Source organism: Somniosus microcephalus, chromosome 9 (assembly GCF_052327205.1).
Source record: "Somniosus microcephalus isolate GS21.2 chromosome 9, FLI_Smic_1.0, whole genome shotgun sequence".
Lineage (NCBI taxonomy): Eukaryota > Metazoa > Chordata > Chondrichthyes > Squaliformes > Somniosidae > Somniosus > Somniosus microcephalus.
In genome coordinates this window covers 33,962,236-33,980,753 of record NC_140995.1, presented here as the reverse complement: position 1 = coordinate 33,980,753, position 18,518 = coordinate 33,962,236, and the positions used below count along the sequence as shown (strand labels likewise).

Sequence of the window (18,518 nt, the reverse complement as noted above, 5' to 3'; positions counted from 1 at the left end):
ATTGTCATTGTGAGTAATTACTGGTTACAAATGATTGTACTTGCTGGTCAAGTGATTGAGGGTATATAGCTGATCTACAGTGGCCTAGCATTAGGTGCATAGCCAAACCCTGGTATCGAACAGTGGGATTGTATTTGATTGCTGATGGTCTAATTGAAGGGGAATGACGTGGCAATAGGAGGTGGGGATGGAGCAGTAAAGGTATGTATCACATCCTTTTAGTCTGGTGGATGTATTATTGAGGGGATATCTTTGATTGCTAGAATGTTAGCTGGAGGGTTATCAGTCATGCTAGTAGGAGTGAACAGTCTACTGGTTGAGATATGCAACCAATCCAGATTTAGTTTACTAAGAAAGAATTTGCATTTATGTAGCACCTTTCATGACCTCAGGCCATCCCAAAGTGCTTCACAGCCAATGAAATACTTTTTATTTGAAGCGTTGTCACTGTTGTAATGTAGGGAGTTTAGGAGCACGTCAGTACTGGGTGGGAGAGGGGAGTATTGCAATTTCCATTTTGCCAAATTTCCAATCTCCAATCACTGGCACTTTAGTTTGGGGTATGCACCCAATCCCTGTTTAAAGCAGTGGGGTAGGGGTCACTTGTATGGCGCGATGTTCTCCACTCAGGTTATTTATTGCTTAAATGAAACCTCCTACAGCCAAGACGATGAGGTAGGTCAGCCTGTGCAAAGCCATAGCCAATGGCTCACACAATCACCACTGGGAAGTGACAAAGGATAGACTATTATTATGCTTTGCCTCTACACTAACCAGAAAGAATGGGTCAAGCTGTCAGTTAATATTCTAGCATTCAAAGGAACTATTCCACAACCACCTTTCTGACTTTTGAACCTGTATGAGGATAGGACACGTCACTCCAATCAGCTGGCTTTTGAATTCTGTTAGTTTTTTTGAAACTTTGTTTTCGTGGGAATATTTGGGTCAGTTTCCCTCTTTATTCTCTTGCATTTTTGTCACCTTTTCTACATCTGCTTGTAGATGTCTGGCACCTGCAGCCGAGAGGGAGGGTTCATGGCACACTTCCAGGCTGCCACCATAATCTTTTGAACTGCCTACCAAGTAGCACCAAGGACCACCCATGAGTAACTCTTCCCTTCCACTTTTTCTGCCCCCTTCTAAGAGCCCCAACAGCCTAAAAATGGCACTTAACTTCACACTGGTTGTAGTCAAACCTGATAGGAAGATGGTTGCGGTTGTTAGAGAACAATCAACACAGCTCTGGGGGATCACTACCAGAGATCCTTAGGGCAGCAACCTTGACTCAACCAAATTCAGCTGCTTCATCAATGACCTTCTCTCCAACATACCCCATCAGGAATATAGTAGAGTAGAACTGATGATTCCAGTGTTCAGCTTCATTCACAACTCCTTCTGTAATGAAGCAGCACAGGCCAGCCTACAGCAGGACTATCTAAGCTTGCATTGGTGTGTAAAATTTATGCCACACAAGTGGCAAGTAATGACCATCTCCAGCAAGAGAAATTCCAACCATCTCTCCCTGACCTTTACGGAACAATCAATTATCTGGGAGTCAATCGTGATCGAACTGTACCAGCCATGTCAGCTGCATGGCTACAAGAGCAAGGCAAAGCCTGGGTACTCTCTGAAAAGTGGCTCACCTCCTGACCTGTCAAAGCCTCTCCACCATCTACAAGGGTCAAGTGAGAAGTGGACTGGAATACTGGCCATTCACCTGGATGGGGGCAATTGCAACAAAACTCAAGAAGCTCAATGCCATCCAGGACAGAGCAGTCTGCATAACCAGTGCCGCTGCCACTTTACTCAATATCTGCCTTTTCGTAACCAACATACTGTGTCGATAGTATATACTATCTATACATGATGCACTGCAGCAACTCCCTAAGCTTACTTTGATAGCACCTCCCAACCCCACAACCACCAAGACAGCAATATAGAAACATAGAAGATAGGAGCAGGAGTAGGCCATTCGGCCCCTCGAGCCTGCTCCGCCATTCAATGAGATCATGGCTGATCATCCAAATTCAGTACCCTGTCCCTGCCTTCTCCCCATATCCCTTGATCCCTTTAGCCTTAAGAAATATATCCAACTCTTTCTTGAATATATTTAATGAACTGGCCTCCACCGCCCTCTGTGGCAGAGAATTCCACAGGTTCACCACTCTCTGGGTGAAGAAATTCCTCCTCATTTCAATCCTAAATGGCTTACCCCTTATCCTTAGGCTATGACCCCTGGTTCTGGACTCCCCGGCCATCAGAAACATTCTTCCTGCATCTAGTCTGTCCAGGCCTGACAGAATTTTATAGGTTTCGATGAGATCACTTCTCAAGCTTCTAAACTCCAGTGAGTATAAGCCCAATCGACACAATCTCTCCTCATACGTCATTCCTGTCATCCCAGGTATCAGCCTGGTGAATCTTCGCTGCACTCCTTCCATGGCAAGAACGTCCTTCCTCAGGTAAGGCGACCAAAACTGCACACAATACTCAAGGTGCGGTCTCACCAAGGCCCTGTACAACTGTAGCAAGACATCCTTGTTCCTGTACTCGAACCCTCTTGCTACGAAGGCCAACATACCATTTGCCTTCTTAACCGCCTGCTGCACCTGCATGCTTACCTTCAGCGACTGGTGCACAAGAACACCCAGGTCTCTTTGCACTTCCCCTTCTCCCAATCTATTGCCATTCAAATAATAATCTGCCTTCCTGTTTTTGCCACCAAAGTGGATAACCTCACATTTATCCACATTATAGTGCATTTGCCATGTTTCTGCCCAATCACCCAACCTGTCCAAATCATACTGGAGTTTCACGACATCCTCCTCACAGCATACCCTCCCACCCAGCTTTGTGTCATCTGCAAATTTGGAGATATTACATCCAATTCCCTCGTCCAGATCATTAATATATATTGTGAACAGCTGGGGCCCTAGGACCGATCCTTGCGGTACCCCACTAGTCACTGCCTGCCACTCGGAAAACAACCCGTTTATTCCAACTCTCTGCTTTCTGTCCGCTAACCAGTTCTCTATCCAAGTCAATACCTTGCCCCCAATCCCATGTGCCTTAATTTTGCACACTAATCTCTTATGTGGGACCTTATCGAAAGCCTTCTGAAAGTCCAAATACACCACATCCACTGGTTCTCCCTTATCTATTTTACCAGTTACATCCTCAAAAAATTTCAGTAGATTAATCAAGCATGATTTATCTTTTGTAAATCCATGTTGACTTTGTCCGATCCTGTCATTGCTTTCCAAGTGCTCTGCTATTACATCTTTTATAATGGACTCTAGCATTTTCCCCACTACCGATGTCAGGCTTACCGGTCTATAATTCCCCGCTTTTTCTCTACCACCTTTTTTGAATAGTGGGGTAACATTAGCTACCCTCCAATCCATGGGTACTGTTCCAGAGTCTATCGAGTTCTGGTACTGTGAGAACACCATCACCTGCAAGCACCCCTCCAGTTCACACACCATCCTGACTTGGAGATATACTGCCATTCTTTCATTGTTGCTGGGTCAAAATCCTGGAATTCCCTATCTCGTACCATTTTAAGGGCCACGGGGACTACAGCAGTTTAAGGGTCCATAAAGCCCACCACCACCTTCTCAGGACAAGTGGGGATGGAGGATAAATACAGCTTGGCCATTGTTGCTCACATCTGTGAACAATTTTTTTTTTAAAGCTTCCAATCTGCTTTATCTTCGCTCCCACATTTTTCAATCTTGGTCAAGTCCTGCACTATGAGCTTGGCCTTTCACTTGGATTTCTCAATAGATAAAAAGGCTGAAATGGGAATTCACTATTCATTTGGACAAAAGAAGAGGTTAAGTCCCCTGTTGTGAAATTATTTGCTTTGGAGAAGGTGCTGCAGATTTTAAATGCAATAATCAAGGGAACGTCCCAAGTTTGATCTCTGGTCTGTACATAGTAAGCTAAGGTCAGCTGGAGCAGCAATGGGGTGTTCCAATTGACCTCACCATTCCTGGACTTGGTAGAGGAAAAAAGCATCAGTCATCCCGTGACTCCGATGAGAAAGACACGTGCGTTGAATATCAAATGATGGCAGGATTGGCCTCAGCTGTGATGCTGCCCATTATAAGACTGGCAGTCTTGGGCTTGCATTAAGAATTACCACTTGAGCAAGGTACCAGAGGGCAGTGAGAACCAATGAAACTGTATCCCAGCACCAGTCAGCACCTTCAGGAGAGGAGGAGATAAAATTGGAGCATGGTAAAAGATAATGGGAAGGTTCTGAGTCATATACAGCAGGCATCTAATTCTGCCCTCTTGAGCATCCCTGATTATAATCGCTCAACCTTTGGTGGCCGTGCCTTCTGTTGCCTCGGCCCCAAGCTCTGGAATTCCCTACCTAAACCTCTCCGCCTCTCTACCTCTCTTTCCTCCTTTAAGACGCTCCTTAAAACCTACCTCTTTGACCAAGCTTTTGGTCACCTGCCCTAATTTATCCTTATGTGGATCGGTGTCAAATTTGTTGTTTTAAAATACTCCTGCGCAGTGCCTTGGGATGTTTTACTACGTTAAAGGCACTATATAAATACAAGTTGTTGTTGTTGCATCCAATCAAGGGGTTCAAGACACTAGTGGTAGTGAGAAGCCTGATGAATTTATCGCTCTGAACCCAAAGACAAATTACAGCTTTGAAATCAGTCCATGGCATATGCTTTTTTTTAATATCATTTATGCTGCTTTAGTTGTACATGGTGGGGTTATTTAGCTTTGGGCAGTGACTTCTGCCAGTCAGTGCATATGCTGACAAGCCAGTACATTCTACATCTTTAGTACATGATGTTAAGAAGATTAACAATTTTGATCTCCCCACTGAAAATCTGTCACAATAACTTGTGACATGAATCTTGTCATTCATGTGGAAATGACTTATGAAATAATATTGGGCGGCCTGCTGGTGGCGCTGTCCAGGGAGAGTATAAATACTCGGGCATGGGCCCAGCTTGCTCAGGACATTCTTTAACAGGAACTAGTGAAGGACACAACTCGATCTCCATGTTGAAAAACAGCTGATTAAAGCCTTGTTTAATACTCAGGCCAAGTGCCTAGTAGTTTTCTTACGTCAACTTGTACTTACCTCGTGCTTTTAACGTAACAAAACGTCCCAAGGGGCTTCACAAATAGTAATTGAGCCAGGAAGGAAGAGTTTAGGATGAGCGTCCAAAAGTTTGGTCAGAAAGATGAGTTTTAAGAGCGTTTTTAAAGAGGGCGAGGTGGCAAGGCAGAGGCCAAAACTAAGTGGACTTGATTGGTGGTGAAGTCTCTGTCCAGTATTTACTTAGCATTGTGAACTAGACCGTGCAGCAATTATTTTACAAAACTGGTGTGTGCACTAGCAAGGCCATGACACTCAAAAGGTTACAAAAGAGATTGCAAGGTGGAAGACCTTGCATAACGTAAATTATAAACTGCTGCAAAAACCTGCTTCCACTCATCAACCACTATTACAAGAGGTTCCATTAAAGAACATCCATTAAAAGAGTAAAGCTCACAGGAGATGATAGGCTTTTAGTTGGCTGAGGCTGCAATGTTGGGTAATGTTGGCTACTGGGCTGAAATCTAAAGTAGCGGCACTGAACAGTGCCCACCAGAAGCCATTGTGGAGAGAGGTATTAGCCCAAACTCCATAAATCCATGTGCAACGGCACAGCAATCTACCAGTTATTTATAATAACAATGGCCTGAACACAAGCCAATCCAATTAGTGCTACCTTTGCAAAATCCACCATTTAACATAGTAATCAGTTTCCACAACTGCTAGGTCTGTGGTTATTCTATCATCCCGATTTGAATGGAAACGTTTGGAGTTTCTTAAGCTGCTGTTTATATTTCTAATCCCTCTCGCATGATGAACAATGTTTAAATGAATCAATTCCAACATGGTTATTACAATGCCGTAACTGCAGCGAAAGTAGTCTGCTGCAGGATGGTCCCTCTTTATATATTCAATTTGTATGTAACCCTAACTTTCGTAACAAATGTCAACAGTAACTGAAGCCTAGCTACAACATTAATTAACTGAGTTGCAGATCTGGTCTGCATTGGGTTAAGAAGCACATGACAATGCACTTTGCTTGGAAAAAGACTCCTTTGGGTGAAACTGTTGCATAAACCAACTACAATTCTGTTATAAAGTTTTTACTAAGCCTCGTGGTGGAAGTGTATAATTTGATTTTATTTCTAGCATTTAATATTAGATTTAGCTGTGTGTTATGGGGAGATTCAGTCGGCTATGCATTAATGCATTAGAAATAACATATTAAGGATAAATTTATCTGCAGTAACTCTCTAACATAATTTATCTGGAATACTATAAGCCAGCACAGGAGGATCAATAGCATTTATGGGGCAGTCAACAGCTGCACTCTCAGGGTTCGGCTGCAGAAAGATCTGTATCACATTCAGAATGTTACCTAGTCCTGTGCCTCCACAGTATCCGATATTTTAAAACGTTAATGTTAGTTGAAGTAGATTCTTATTAACACTTACCACTGACTTCATCGCAGAACACTCTTGGGTTTGCTGCTTTTTAATTATAGGATCCTATAAGGTGACAAACAAACAGAATGTTCAAAGTAAGGAATGACTATGCCTGGAATTTCCGAAGCACCAGTTGTTATTGCCCTGTGGAATGTTTTATTGCATTGAATTTCACAGGGACTGCCAGAGATCATGTTTCACAGGAGAGAGGTGGGAGCTAAGCCAGGGAAAAGATGCAGTCTGCCAAGCTGTCCAGCTAAGTAGCAAAATCTGTGATGTAACCACTGCATTTCTCCTGCAAAGCAACTAGACAATACTACTACTGATAATGCATCCGTAAACCCTCCCATACACATACAGATGTATACAGTCATACCTATAAGTGTCTGTAAGAAAAACGTCAAATAAATAAATCCATTTTACTGATGTTGTCAAAATTATATATTAAATATCGCACTTCCTGTGTCACATATACTTTCTCTAACAATTTGCCTGTCAAATGTTCCCCATCTTACTTTATTACTAACACCCTAATCGTCACAATACACATCATTGCCTAGGTGACTTGTACACAATGGCCCAGAATTTCAGGTCTGGGGCTTCCTGCGGGTGCAAGCCCCCGACCTGCACTTAGCTTGCGCGCCAGCCATTGAGCTGTGGGCCCGCGTGGAATTGCGATCCTGGGCCTCCTCCAACTGCCGGCGCGCAGTGCTTGCGTATCCCAGGAGCGCAGTTAGTTCGATGCGTCCCCTGGGATCACGTGGGCCATGGAGAGCCAATGGTAGCAGGGAATGCTTCATTCATAAGTTTGACAGGAAGAGCTGTCAAACTTATAAATACTATAAGCCCCAAAACATCACTAAATCTTCAAATAATTTTTTTTTTAAATCACATTTTTTAAATAAACTATAAATTACATGAAATAACTATTTTAAACAATAATTTAAATTTTTGAAAAAAATGATTTTATTTTCTAACGGGGCTAAAAATAAACTTACCTTTCTTTAAAGTATTTAAAAATAATAAACCTGTGGAAAAAATTTTTTAATTTTAATTAATTAATTCACCACTTACCTTGTAAAAAGCAAGCCTTGCGACTGCTTTTTGCATGTCTAACTTCTGGAGACTTACCTTCCCGGGAAAACCTGCAAAAAAAACGTAAGTTCGATGCACACGCGCAGCCTCTCCTGCGCACGCGTTCCACCTCTGAACCCCTTCTTTCAGGGGAACGGAAGTGCTGGTTTCCCGCGCAAGCGCAGTGCATGCACGAAACCGGCACTTCCATTGGGCTTACGGGTGAGTACCCAGTGCGTACTCACCCGTGGAGACCCGAATTTCTGGGCCAATGTTTAATTTAGGCGGTGGTTACCATTGGTCAGGTTTCATATCCCTCACAAACTAAGTCATCACTGGCATTGTTTGTTAATTTGTTCCAAATTTTCATTTTTCTATCGCTCTCTCCAAGCAATGCCGCTCAATATCCCACATCCTGCTTCAGAGCCAACCAAAAGGCTCGTTGCTCAATGATTGCCACTGTCATTCTGTGATCCTTCACAAGGAGGCACAATGCTGGATAAGACTTTAGCCCAGAACTTGCTGGAGCGGTGCATCTAGCGACATGTCGCAAGTTGAACTTTTTTCCTCGCCCTTCAGCTCAAATAAGGTTTGCGCCGCAAATTGCTGGAAGTGCGAGCTGATAACGGAACAGCGAGGTCAACGGGGAATCTTGGACCTTGGTGAACAATGGGACTAACTGTCTATCTCCTTAGCCAATGAGATTAAAGGATGGAGAAAGAAACAGAGGAATGATGGAGAAGAAAATAGGGTGAATTAGAGTCTATTTGGATACAGAAAGAGAAACAAAGAGAGGCAAAGAAAGATTGGATTCAGAGAGATAGAAAAAAGTGACAGAAAGGAAAAATAAGAAAAAGAAAATAATTTTAAAATCATTGAGGAACAATTTACTACCTGCAGGAGTGAGACTCCACAGTTTCAATTGTTCCCTTTCTGGGCCTAGGAGGTGGAGTAGCATTTTAGGAAGAAAACTCTTGTAGCGGTTCGTGTAGATCGCCACTAAATAAGAGAGTTTGACTTCAACGAACTATAAATAAGTTGTTTATTTACAGGAACAGGCTAATTACAGCAGGTAAGATAGCAGGTAAGATGGCTGACTGTAGGAGCACCGTGGTGTAGGTCTTGTCCCAGCGGGGACTCCACGAGGACTGAGTTCGCAGTCCTTTGGAGAGCGTGATGACGTCATCGCGTTTGTGTTGTGCCGTCATCACGTTGTTCGCGTTTCCTGCGCTTAGGGCATCATGTGATGCGCGTCGTTGCGTCGCTGGCCGTTGAGGCCGAAGTCGCGAGGCCGGGCTGTGCCGGTGCTTGCTGCGGGAGCGGAAGATCGCGTCACTCCCGTCGGCTGGCCGATGCGGCCGAAGACGCTAGGTCGGGCTGTGCCGGCGGCCGTCCTGGAAGGCCAAGTCAGGCCGGCAGCTGCCACACGCACGTCACGTCGTACGTGACGTGACGTCAGCGCGCTAGGGTGCATCTTAAAGGGGCAATGGCACCAACAGTTAAGTTAAAAGGGCAACGGCCCCAAAAGGTAAGTTAAACATACAGTAAGGTAAGTTAACGGGAATTATGTGTCTTTATGTAAGGTACAACCGGTGGTACCGCCACACTCTCATCATTGAAAGGGTCCTTACGTCATTAAGTACCAGCCCTTACTTTCAGCGGTGAATTTAATTTGTTTTAACAGCCCAACTGCAGCAATTTCTTGAAACTCATGGGGAGTTTCATGGCAAGTTTCCGTTTGTGCAAGGCCAAAGGCGGAGCAATTTGCAACGCTTCGCAACTCATGGTGTATCTTATCCTTGCCACAAATTACTGGATTTTTTACACACTAATAACAGCGTGCGCATTTAACCAGCCGTTATTTTCTCAGCAAATTCTGGGCCAAAATCTGTAGGTACTTTTTCCTTCCCCTCACCTAATGGAATATTTGTTTATCTAGAGTGCACAATTTATCAGGAATAACAGCTATTGGATTGGTTAATGTCTCTGTGTTTGAACAGCTGTATCCAAGTAATCCAAATCACTGCCTTTTATCTTTCAAATCTGTAGTGCTTTATTGTCTTATTCCAATTTTCTTGAACCTTCCCCTTCTGAGGGCACTATTGTGCTATGGCTTCACAATTGCCAGCAAAATCCCAGTACCTTGACTAGATGGTCTTTGTTCGTGAGTGAACCGGGATAGTGAGACCCTGGTCATGTTGGCTCACCACTGTTTTTTGGGGGGTTCTGCTACCACAGTTACAGCGGGAGACTGGGAATTACAGGCCCCGAGTATCAGCAGGCTAGTTATCAGGGGAGACGCTTCACACTGAGCCTCAAGAACATAAGACGTAGGAGCAGGAGTAGGTCATTTGGCCCCTCGAGCCTGCTCCGCCATTCAATAAGATCATGGCTGATCTGATCTTGGCCTCAACTCCACTTCCCTGCCCGCTCCCCATAACCCTTGACTCCCTTACCATTCAAAAATCTGTCAATCTCCACCTTAAATATATTCAATGACCCAGCCTCCACAGTTCTCTGGGGAAGAGAATTCCAAAGATTCAGGACCTGAGAGAAGAAATTCCTCCTCATTTCCAATTTAAATGGGTGCCCCCTTATTCTGAAATTATGCCCCCTAGTTCTAGATTCCCCCACGAGGGGAAAAATCCTCTCTACATCTACCCTGCCAAGCCCCTTCAGAATCTTATATGTTTCAATAAGATCCCCTCTCATTCTTCTAAACTCCAATGAGTATAGGCCCAACCTGCTCAATCTTCATAAGACATCCCCTTCATCCCAGGAATCAACCTTGTGAACCTTTTCTGAACTGCCTCCAATACAAGTATATCCTTCCTTAAATAAGGAGACCAGAACTGTACACAGTACTCCAGGTGTGGTCTCACCAACGCCCTGTACAGTTGTAACAGGACTTCCCTACTTTTATACTCCATTCCCTTTGCAATAAAGGCCAACACTCCATTTGCCTTCCTAATTACTTGCTGTACCTGCATGCTAACTTTTTGTGATTCATGTACAAGGACCCCCAGATCCCTCTGTACCTCAGCATTTTGTAATCTCTCCCTATTTAAATAAAAGTTTGCTTTTTTATTTTTCCTACCAAAGTGGATAACCTTGCATTTTCCCACATTAAACTCCATCTGCCAGTTTTTTGCCCACTCACTTAACCTATCTTTATCCCTTTGGAGATTATTTGCCTCCTCCACACAATTTGCTTTCCCACCTATCTTTGTATCATCAGCAAATTTGGCTACATTACACTCAGTCCCTTCATCCAAATCATTAATAGATTGTAAATAGTTGAGGCTCCAGCACTGATCCCTGCAGCACCCCCACTAGTTACAGTTTGCCAAGCTGAAAATGACCCATTTATCCCGACTCTGTTTTCTGTTAGTTAGCCAATCCTCTATCCATGCTAATATATTACCCCCAACCCTGTGAGCTCTTATCTTGTGTAGTAACCTTTTATGTGGCACCTTATCGAATGCCTTCTGGAAATCCAAATACATGACATCTACTGGTTCCCCTTCATCCACCCAGCTCGTTACATCCTCAAAGAACTCCAGCAAATTTGTCAAGCATGATTTCCCTTTCATAAAACCACGCTGACTCTGCTTGACTATATTATGATTTTCTAAATGTCCTGCTACCACTTCCTTAATGATGGACTCCAGCATTTTCCCAATGAAAGATGTTGGACTAACTGGTGGATAGTTGCCTGCTTTCTGTCTCCCTCCTTTCTTAAATAGGGGCGTTACATTTACGGTTTTCCAGTCCACTGGGACCTCTCCAGAATCCAGGGAATTTTGGTAGATTACAACCAATGCATCCACTATCTTTGCAGCCACCTCTTTTAAGACCCTAGGATGCAGGCCATTGGGCCCAGCGGACTTGTCCACCTTTAGTCCCATTAGTTTGCCTAGTACTTTCTCTCTAGTGATAGTGATTGTTTTAAGTTCCCCCCCCCCACCCCAATAGCCCCTTGATTATCCATTATTGGGATGCTTTTCGTGTCTTCTACTGTGAAGACCGATACAAAATATTTGTTCAAATTTCTGCCATTTCCCTGTTTCCCATTATTAATTCCCCAGACTCATCCTCTAGGGGACCAACGTTTACTTTAGCTATTCCCTTCCTTTTTATAGATCTGTAGAAGCTCTTACTGTCTGTTTTTATATTTCTTGCCAGCTTACTCTCATAAGCTATCTTCTCTCTATCATTTTTTTTGTCATCTTTTGCTGGTTTTTAAAAATTTCCCAATCTTGCTCATCTCCAACACACACATACAGACAAACGCTGCATGTTTGCATCATAGCAATCAGGAGCAGTAACCTGGCTGATCTCTCCTTCCCCAGTCAATATAAAAGAAACAATGTAGGTTCTACCTTGTGAAAGCCACACAATCAGTCCCAATCTCAGCTGAGCTTCCTGTGAACATGTGGCACAGCCCATGAAGGAAGAAAAGAAACAAATTTAAAGGACAAGTTAGTAAATACCGTTTTACCATAGCTTCTGGTGACTGGGCCTGAAAACAGGTATGTCCTCTTAGTCAAAGAACTGTGTACAGAGTGGGTTGGGAACAGTTGGAGTAAACGGAACAAAATAACTAAATGGGCGTGACAGAAGCATTTCAAGAAAGAGCTCGTTTGGCACATACAACTCTTTGCTTTGAGTGGCCAAAGCAGAGATTTTGTCCCATGTGAAAAAAGGAACATTTCTGTCTTTATTTCCATACAGTATTTGAAAAATGGTTAAAATGGAAGCTATCTGTCCTTATCAAATTTTAACATGGATACTGAAGTCAATCTGCAGGAAAACAGTCCAGTTTGTCCTGCTTGAGCAAGTTAGTTTGAAGGAATTTTCCAGATCTACCTTTTCTATACTCTTAACTATCTTCTATATCCCTATAAAATCACCGTTCAGTTGTGTCATCTCAAGACATTAAAAGCTGTGGTTTCACATCTTTCCTCATATCTTAGAACTTATATGAGAGACCAGCCTCAGGGCTCTTCTCTGAACTGCCTCCAGCATTTAAATGTCTCTCTCTTTGTGATAAATCCATGTAGTGAGACAAGGACTCGAACAGGCGAGATATTAGGATTAATACGAGTACTTTAATTAAACGACTGCGAAACAACCAGGCAGGCTTGCATCCAGGCATTGCACCTTTTGCTGCCCTTGACAGGAAGCAAAACCTCTGACCTTAGCAGCAGCATTGGCTACAACACCACCTGGTGGATAACTTTAATCATAACATCCCAGATTACTATATCCCTCCTCCCTTAAGATTTCAGTATGAATTTCTTAACAAACAACCATTCCTGAGGGTCACATAAGGAGTCTCCATTCATCATGTTCCATACTTGACGAATCTAACAGTTCAGTATCAATCTCTCTGGTGGCTTGCGAGGCCTTTGTGAACGTCTAACAGTAAAGTCCCTGCTTGTTTGTGGTGAAGCCACCAGCTGCTCCTGAGCAGTGCTCAGAGTATCTGACTCTGCAACGATGGTTTCCTCTTGATGAATAGGTTCCTGTGGAATTGTCTCTGTCCCTGGTGGTGGCACCACAGATGCACTTGGATAACTGGGAGCAACCCTGTCTTCAGTCATTGCATCTTGAACCTTCATTTCAATTTCCCCTTGTCTGGGAAGTATCTGATCTACATGTCTGCGTACTACCCTACCATCTCCCAACATGACCTTGTATGATACTGGACCTGTCATTGAGTCGATGAAGCCAGGAATCCACTTTGGTCCATAACTGAAATTCCTGGTAAGGACCGCATCTCCTTCTCCAAAACTTCGGCACTTTGTTCTTTTGTCATGGTTCTCTTTTTGTTTGTTTTGTCTGTTTTCCATTTTCTTTTTTAGGTCTGGGTGGACAAGGTCAAGAGTGGAGCGTAGTCTACGACCTAATAACATCTCAGCAGGAGAGAGTCCTGTGGTGGATTGAGGTGTTATTCTGTAGCTGAACAGAACCCGTGACACTTTGGCTGCTAAACTCCCTTCTGCACTTTTTTTCATCATCTCCTTAAATGTTTGTACGGCTCTCTCCGCAAGTCCATTTGAGGACGGATGATATGGAGCTGAGGTCACCTGCACTATGCCATTTTTTCTCATGAACTCTTTTGTCTCTGTACTCACAAAACAAGTGGCATTGTCACTTACCACGATCTCTGGTAGCCCTTGATTACTGAAGCTCCGACACAGGCAGTCTATAGTAGTAGTGGCGGAAGCAGAATTTACAGGATAAACATCCATCCATTTGGAATGTGCATCAATGATTATGAGGAACATCTTCCCCATGAATGGACCCGCATAATCTAAGTGCAATCTTCTCCATGGTTTATCCGGCCACTCCTAGGGGTGGAGAGAAGCCGCTGCTGGTGCCTTCCGGTGTTCCTGACAAGTGCTGCATGTCTTGACTAGATTTTCTATCTCCTCATCTAGCTTTGGCCACCACAAGTAACTCCTAGCCAAGGCTTTCATATGCGAGACCCCAGGATGACACTGATGCAGTTGCTCTAGGATAGACTGTCGTGCTGGCTGCGGAATAATCACTCGTGCTCCCCACAACACGCAACCATCCTGCACACTCAGATCTGTTTTCCTGACACTGTAGGGTGTGAAATCAGCCCCTTCCGGATGCTGTGGCCATCCCCTCACCACATATTCTCGAACTCTAGACAGTACTGGATCTTTACCTGTCCATGTTCTTACTTGCTCTGCAGTCACAAGTGCCATGTCAGTGTCCTCCAACATCAAAACTCTGTCCTCTGGAGCTGCACGGATAGGTGTGCCTGGCAGTGGAAGACGGCTCAAGGCATCTGCGTTCCTATGGTACTTGCCCGCCTTGTAGACGATGACATACTCATATGCCCTCAACGTCACTGCCCACCTCTGGATCCGGGGTGACACCATCTGTGGAACTGCTTTCATTTCATTGAAAAGATAGAGAAGAGGTTTATGATTGGTGCATATGGTGAACTTCCTGCCATATATGTACTTGTGGAACCTCTGTAACCCAAACATTACTGCTAACCCCTCTTTGTCTAACTGGGAATAGCTTTTTTCTGCTGGTGTTAGAGTTCGGGACATAAACCCTATTGGTCTTTCAGTTCCATCTTCCATGCAGTGTGAAAGAACCGCCCCCACCCCGTAAGGTGAAGCGTCACAAGAGAGAATCATGTCTTTCTCTGCATTGTAGTGAACCAGCACATCCGACGACAGCATTCGTTTCTTGGGCTGTTCAAATGAAACCCCCTGCTCCTCTCCCCACTGCTACTGTGTCTCCTTGCGCAGTAGTTTGTGAAGAGGTGCTAACGCAGTTGACAAGTTTGTTAAAAACCTGTTATAGTAGTTCAGCAGTCCCAGGTAAGCTTTTAACTCAGCCACATTTGTAGGAGCAGGGGCGTCCTGCAGTGCTTGTACCTTCTCCTTGAGTGGATGGAGCCCAGTGGCATCCACTCTGTGTCCCAGGAACACTGCCTCATTCCCCAGGAAAGTGCACTTACTCCTCTTGAGCCGGAACCCTGCCCTTTCCAATCTCTGTAGTACCTCTCTCAGGGTGCTCAGATGCTCCCGGTCGGTCCTTCCCGTCACCAGAATGTCATCCAGATAGATGGAAACATGTGGAATCCCTTGCAGTACACCTTCGATTGTCCTCTGGAAGATAGCTGGACTAGATGAGACACCAAACGGTAAGCGGTTATATGTAAACAAGCCCTTGTGTGTATTTATGGTGACATACTTCTTTGATTCATCATCCAGTGTAATCTGCAAGTAGGCATGACTCATATCCAACTTTGTGAATTTCTTTCCTCCAGCCAGGTTTGCAAAGAGATCCTCTGTTTTGGGAATCGGATACTGCTCTAGTTTGGACACCTGATTGACTGTCAATTTATAGTCTCCACAGAGTCTTACCGAATTGTCCGGTTTTAAAACAGGTACTCTGGGAGCTGCCCATTCCGAACATTTCACTGGCTCCAGTATGTTCTCTCTCAATAGATGGTCAAGCTCAGCCTCTACCTTTGGCTTCATGGCATAAGGCACAGGTCGTTGTTTAAAAAACCTTGGCGGTGCCTCCTTGTCTACATAAATCTTAGCTGGGGGGCCATTAAATGTGCCAAGTTCCTCCTTGAACACATTCTCATGTTCACTCAACACTTCTTGCAAAGTCAACTGTTTGCCCGCATCTATTTGATGTACTGCTCCCCAGTCTAATTTAAGTTCTTTTATCCAGCCCCGACCTAACAGGTTTGGTCCGGTACCCGATACTATAACTACAGGTAGCTGTTCCACTGTGTCCCTGTGTTGCACTGTTACATTAGCTGTCGCTACTCATTCACCTGTATATGTTTTAAGATGCTGGGAGCAAGGCTTTAACTCTGGAACTTCTGCACGGTTCCACAATTTTGAGTGCTCTGCCTTGTTCATTATTGTCATGCCGCACCCTGTATCCACTTCAAAGTTCACCTTAGAGTCATTTACTGTCAGTTGCAATGTGATAGGAGCCACTTTTGGAATGTTCTCTAACATGCTATACATTATGAACATGTCCTCTTTTTCCTCAGCTTCCCCGCTGATGTGGTGTGCTCCATGTTTTTTCACTTCTCTCCCTTGGTTTTGCTGTCCTCCCCCTTTTGGTTTGGATTCCTCCACAGGTGATTTCGCCCTGCAAGCTCATTTTATGTGTCCTTGTTTCCCACACTTGTAGCACTTTCCTCCAGAAACCGGCATTCACTCACCAGGTGATCGCCCTTGCATCTATAACATGCCTTCACATGCTCACGTTGTGGTTTCTGATGCATGTTCAACTTGTGCACAACAACCTGACCTGCAACTTGCGTAGCATTAGCCCTGTCTGAACCCTGTATTTCTTTTACATCTCGGTTCACTGTCTCTATGGCTTGAGCAAGTTCCAATGCTTTTTCATAAGTAAGCCCAGTCTCGGATAATAATCTGCGCTGCATTCGGTCGTCCATTATTCCGCAAACTAGCCTATCTCTCAGCATTTCCTTCAGGTTGTTCCCATAATTGCAATCTTGTGCTAATTTACACAACACCGCTACATAGTCCATTACGCTCTCTTCCTCTTTCCTGTTCCTTGAATTAAACTTGAACCGCTGTACAATCTCACTAGGCTTAGGGTTGAAATGTTCTTTTAGCAAGGCCACTAATTCAACAAATGATTTGTCTCCAGGCTTTTCAAGACTGAGCAGATTCTTCATCAAACCTTAGGTTTGGCTTCCCACTGAACTAAGCAGAATGGCTTTCCTTTTTCCGGCATCATTTATTTCATTTGCTTCGAAAAAATAACCCAACACTTCACAGTATTCCTCCCAGGTTTGTGCTTGACTATCAAAAGCAGAAACCATTCCTACCATGGCAGCCATGCTCTCTTCCAGCTGGTAGCTAACCGTAGCTCGTAATTTTGTTGTTTAAACGTCCTGGCAGACTTTTCTTCTTTATCAGGGTCCTTAGTTACCTCGTCGCCAAATGTGATAAATCCATGTAGTGAGACAAGGACTCGAAGAGGCGAGGTATTAGGATTAATACGAGTACTTTATTAAACGACTGCGAAGCAACCAGGCAGGCTTGCATCCAGGCATTGCACCTTTTGCTGCCCTTGACAGGAAGCAAAACCTCTGACCTTAACAGGAAGCAAACCTCTGACCTTAGCAGCAGCATTGGCTACAGCACCACCTGGTGGATAACCTTAATCATAACATCCCAGATTTCTATACTCTTGTGCCTCAGTAAGCAGCAGTGGACATAGTACTCAAGGTACGGTCTTACCAGAACACTATACAGTTTGAGCATGGCTTCCTCTAATTCATACTCTTCTGCTTCCATCTGAAAATACTAGCAGTACATTCTAAGCAGAAAGGCAGTGAGTTACAGTGGGTTTTCTGACCTTGATAGCATGCCCTTTGCCCAAGAACATCAGCCAGAGATTTACAACAGCTGCCAATCTACAGAAACTTCCAAGAGTGATCAGTCTCTACTTGACTGCAGGTTGTGCTTGTTTTATACCAATTCCCCACAGGAAGTAACTAAGCAAATGCCTCAAAAGGACAATGCAGGTTAAACATGGCTATTTCTTAGCATTTAAACATCACAACAGATGCCAGACCACCGGCGAGCAATGCCACAGGAGATCAGTTCCTGGCATTGACCTCCTCTGTGATGTCTTCCCACTGGCGGCAGAGGTGTTGCTGGAGGACTTTCTGTCCCCTCCTGTCCCTGCCTGCACCAGGGCCTCCAGTGCAGTATTTGAAAACCTTGGTGCCCTCTCAGTATTTGCTGCAGCCATGTCTCTATTCACGTGCTTTCCTGTTGTCTGTAGTCAGAGTGCACCTCTCCTTTAAGAAGTTCTGGCTGCCTTTAAGTGGCATCGGAGTCGCTCGATTTCCGTTCCCCCCCCACCCCGAAACAGCTGTGCAGCAAATGAATAGTGCAGGTAGCGCTGGCTGCACGCCTGACTCTGTATAATGAGCACACAGCACGAATATCACATGCTGCCTGGGACAACACCAACGGGTGCATGCAGTGAGCACACTTTTGGGTGCAATCTGATTTCTAGGCCTGTTTGTTTCTGTGGACTATCTACAGAAACTCAGAGCGGGGGGGGAACAAAAACCCTACTTTCCAGGCACCTGCACCATAAAACCTGACCTCATCACTGAGCCAGCACAGCTCAATGGTGGATGCTTACATGGTTATCGAAGAAGTGGACATGGCCGGACTTTTCCTTCATTGGGAGGGAATTGGAACCAATGCTACAAACAAAACATCTTAAACTGCGACAACTTGCATTTATATAATGCTTTTAATGTAACAAAACTTCCAGGGCAATTCACAATTGGCTATCAGACTGAAACAAAAGTAAGGGGGGGGGGGAGTTTAAGGGAGGTGCCGGACAACACA

The 18,518-nt window shown here is 44.3% G+C and overlaps 1 protein-coding gene across 18 annotated transcripts in view; it reads right to left on the bottom strand.

Annotated features, from left to right (window-relative positions):
* Positions 1–18,518, bottom strand: part of mlip (muscular LMNA-interacting protein) — a 224,656-nt gene that overhangs the window by 195,979 nt on the left and 10,159 nt on the right. For all 18 annotated transcript variants that reach the window (XM_085996506.1, XM_085996503.1, XM_085996504.1 and 15 more), the window contains exon 2: positions 6,529–6,582. In XM_085996506.1, coding sequence (XP_085852632.1) covers positions 6,529–6,582 — 54 coding nt within the window. The remainder of the gene's footprint in view (positions 1–6,528; positions 6,583–18,518) is intronic.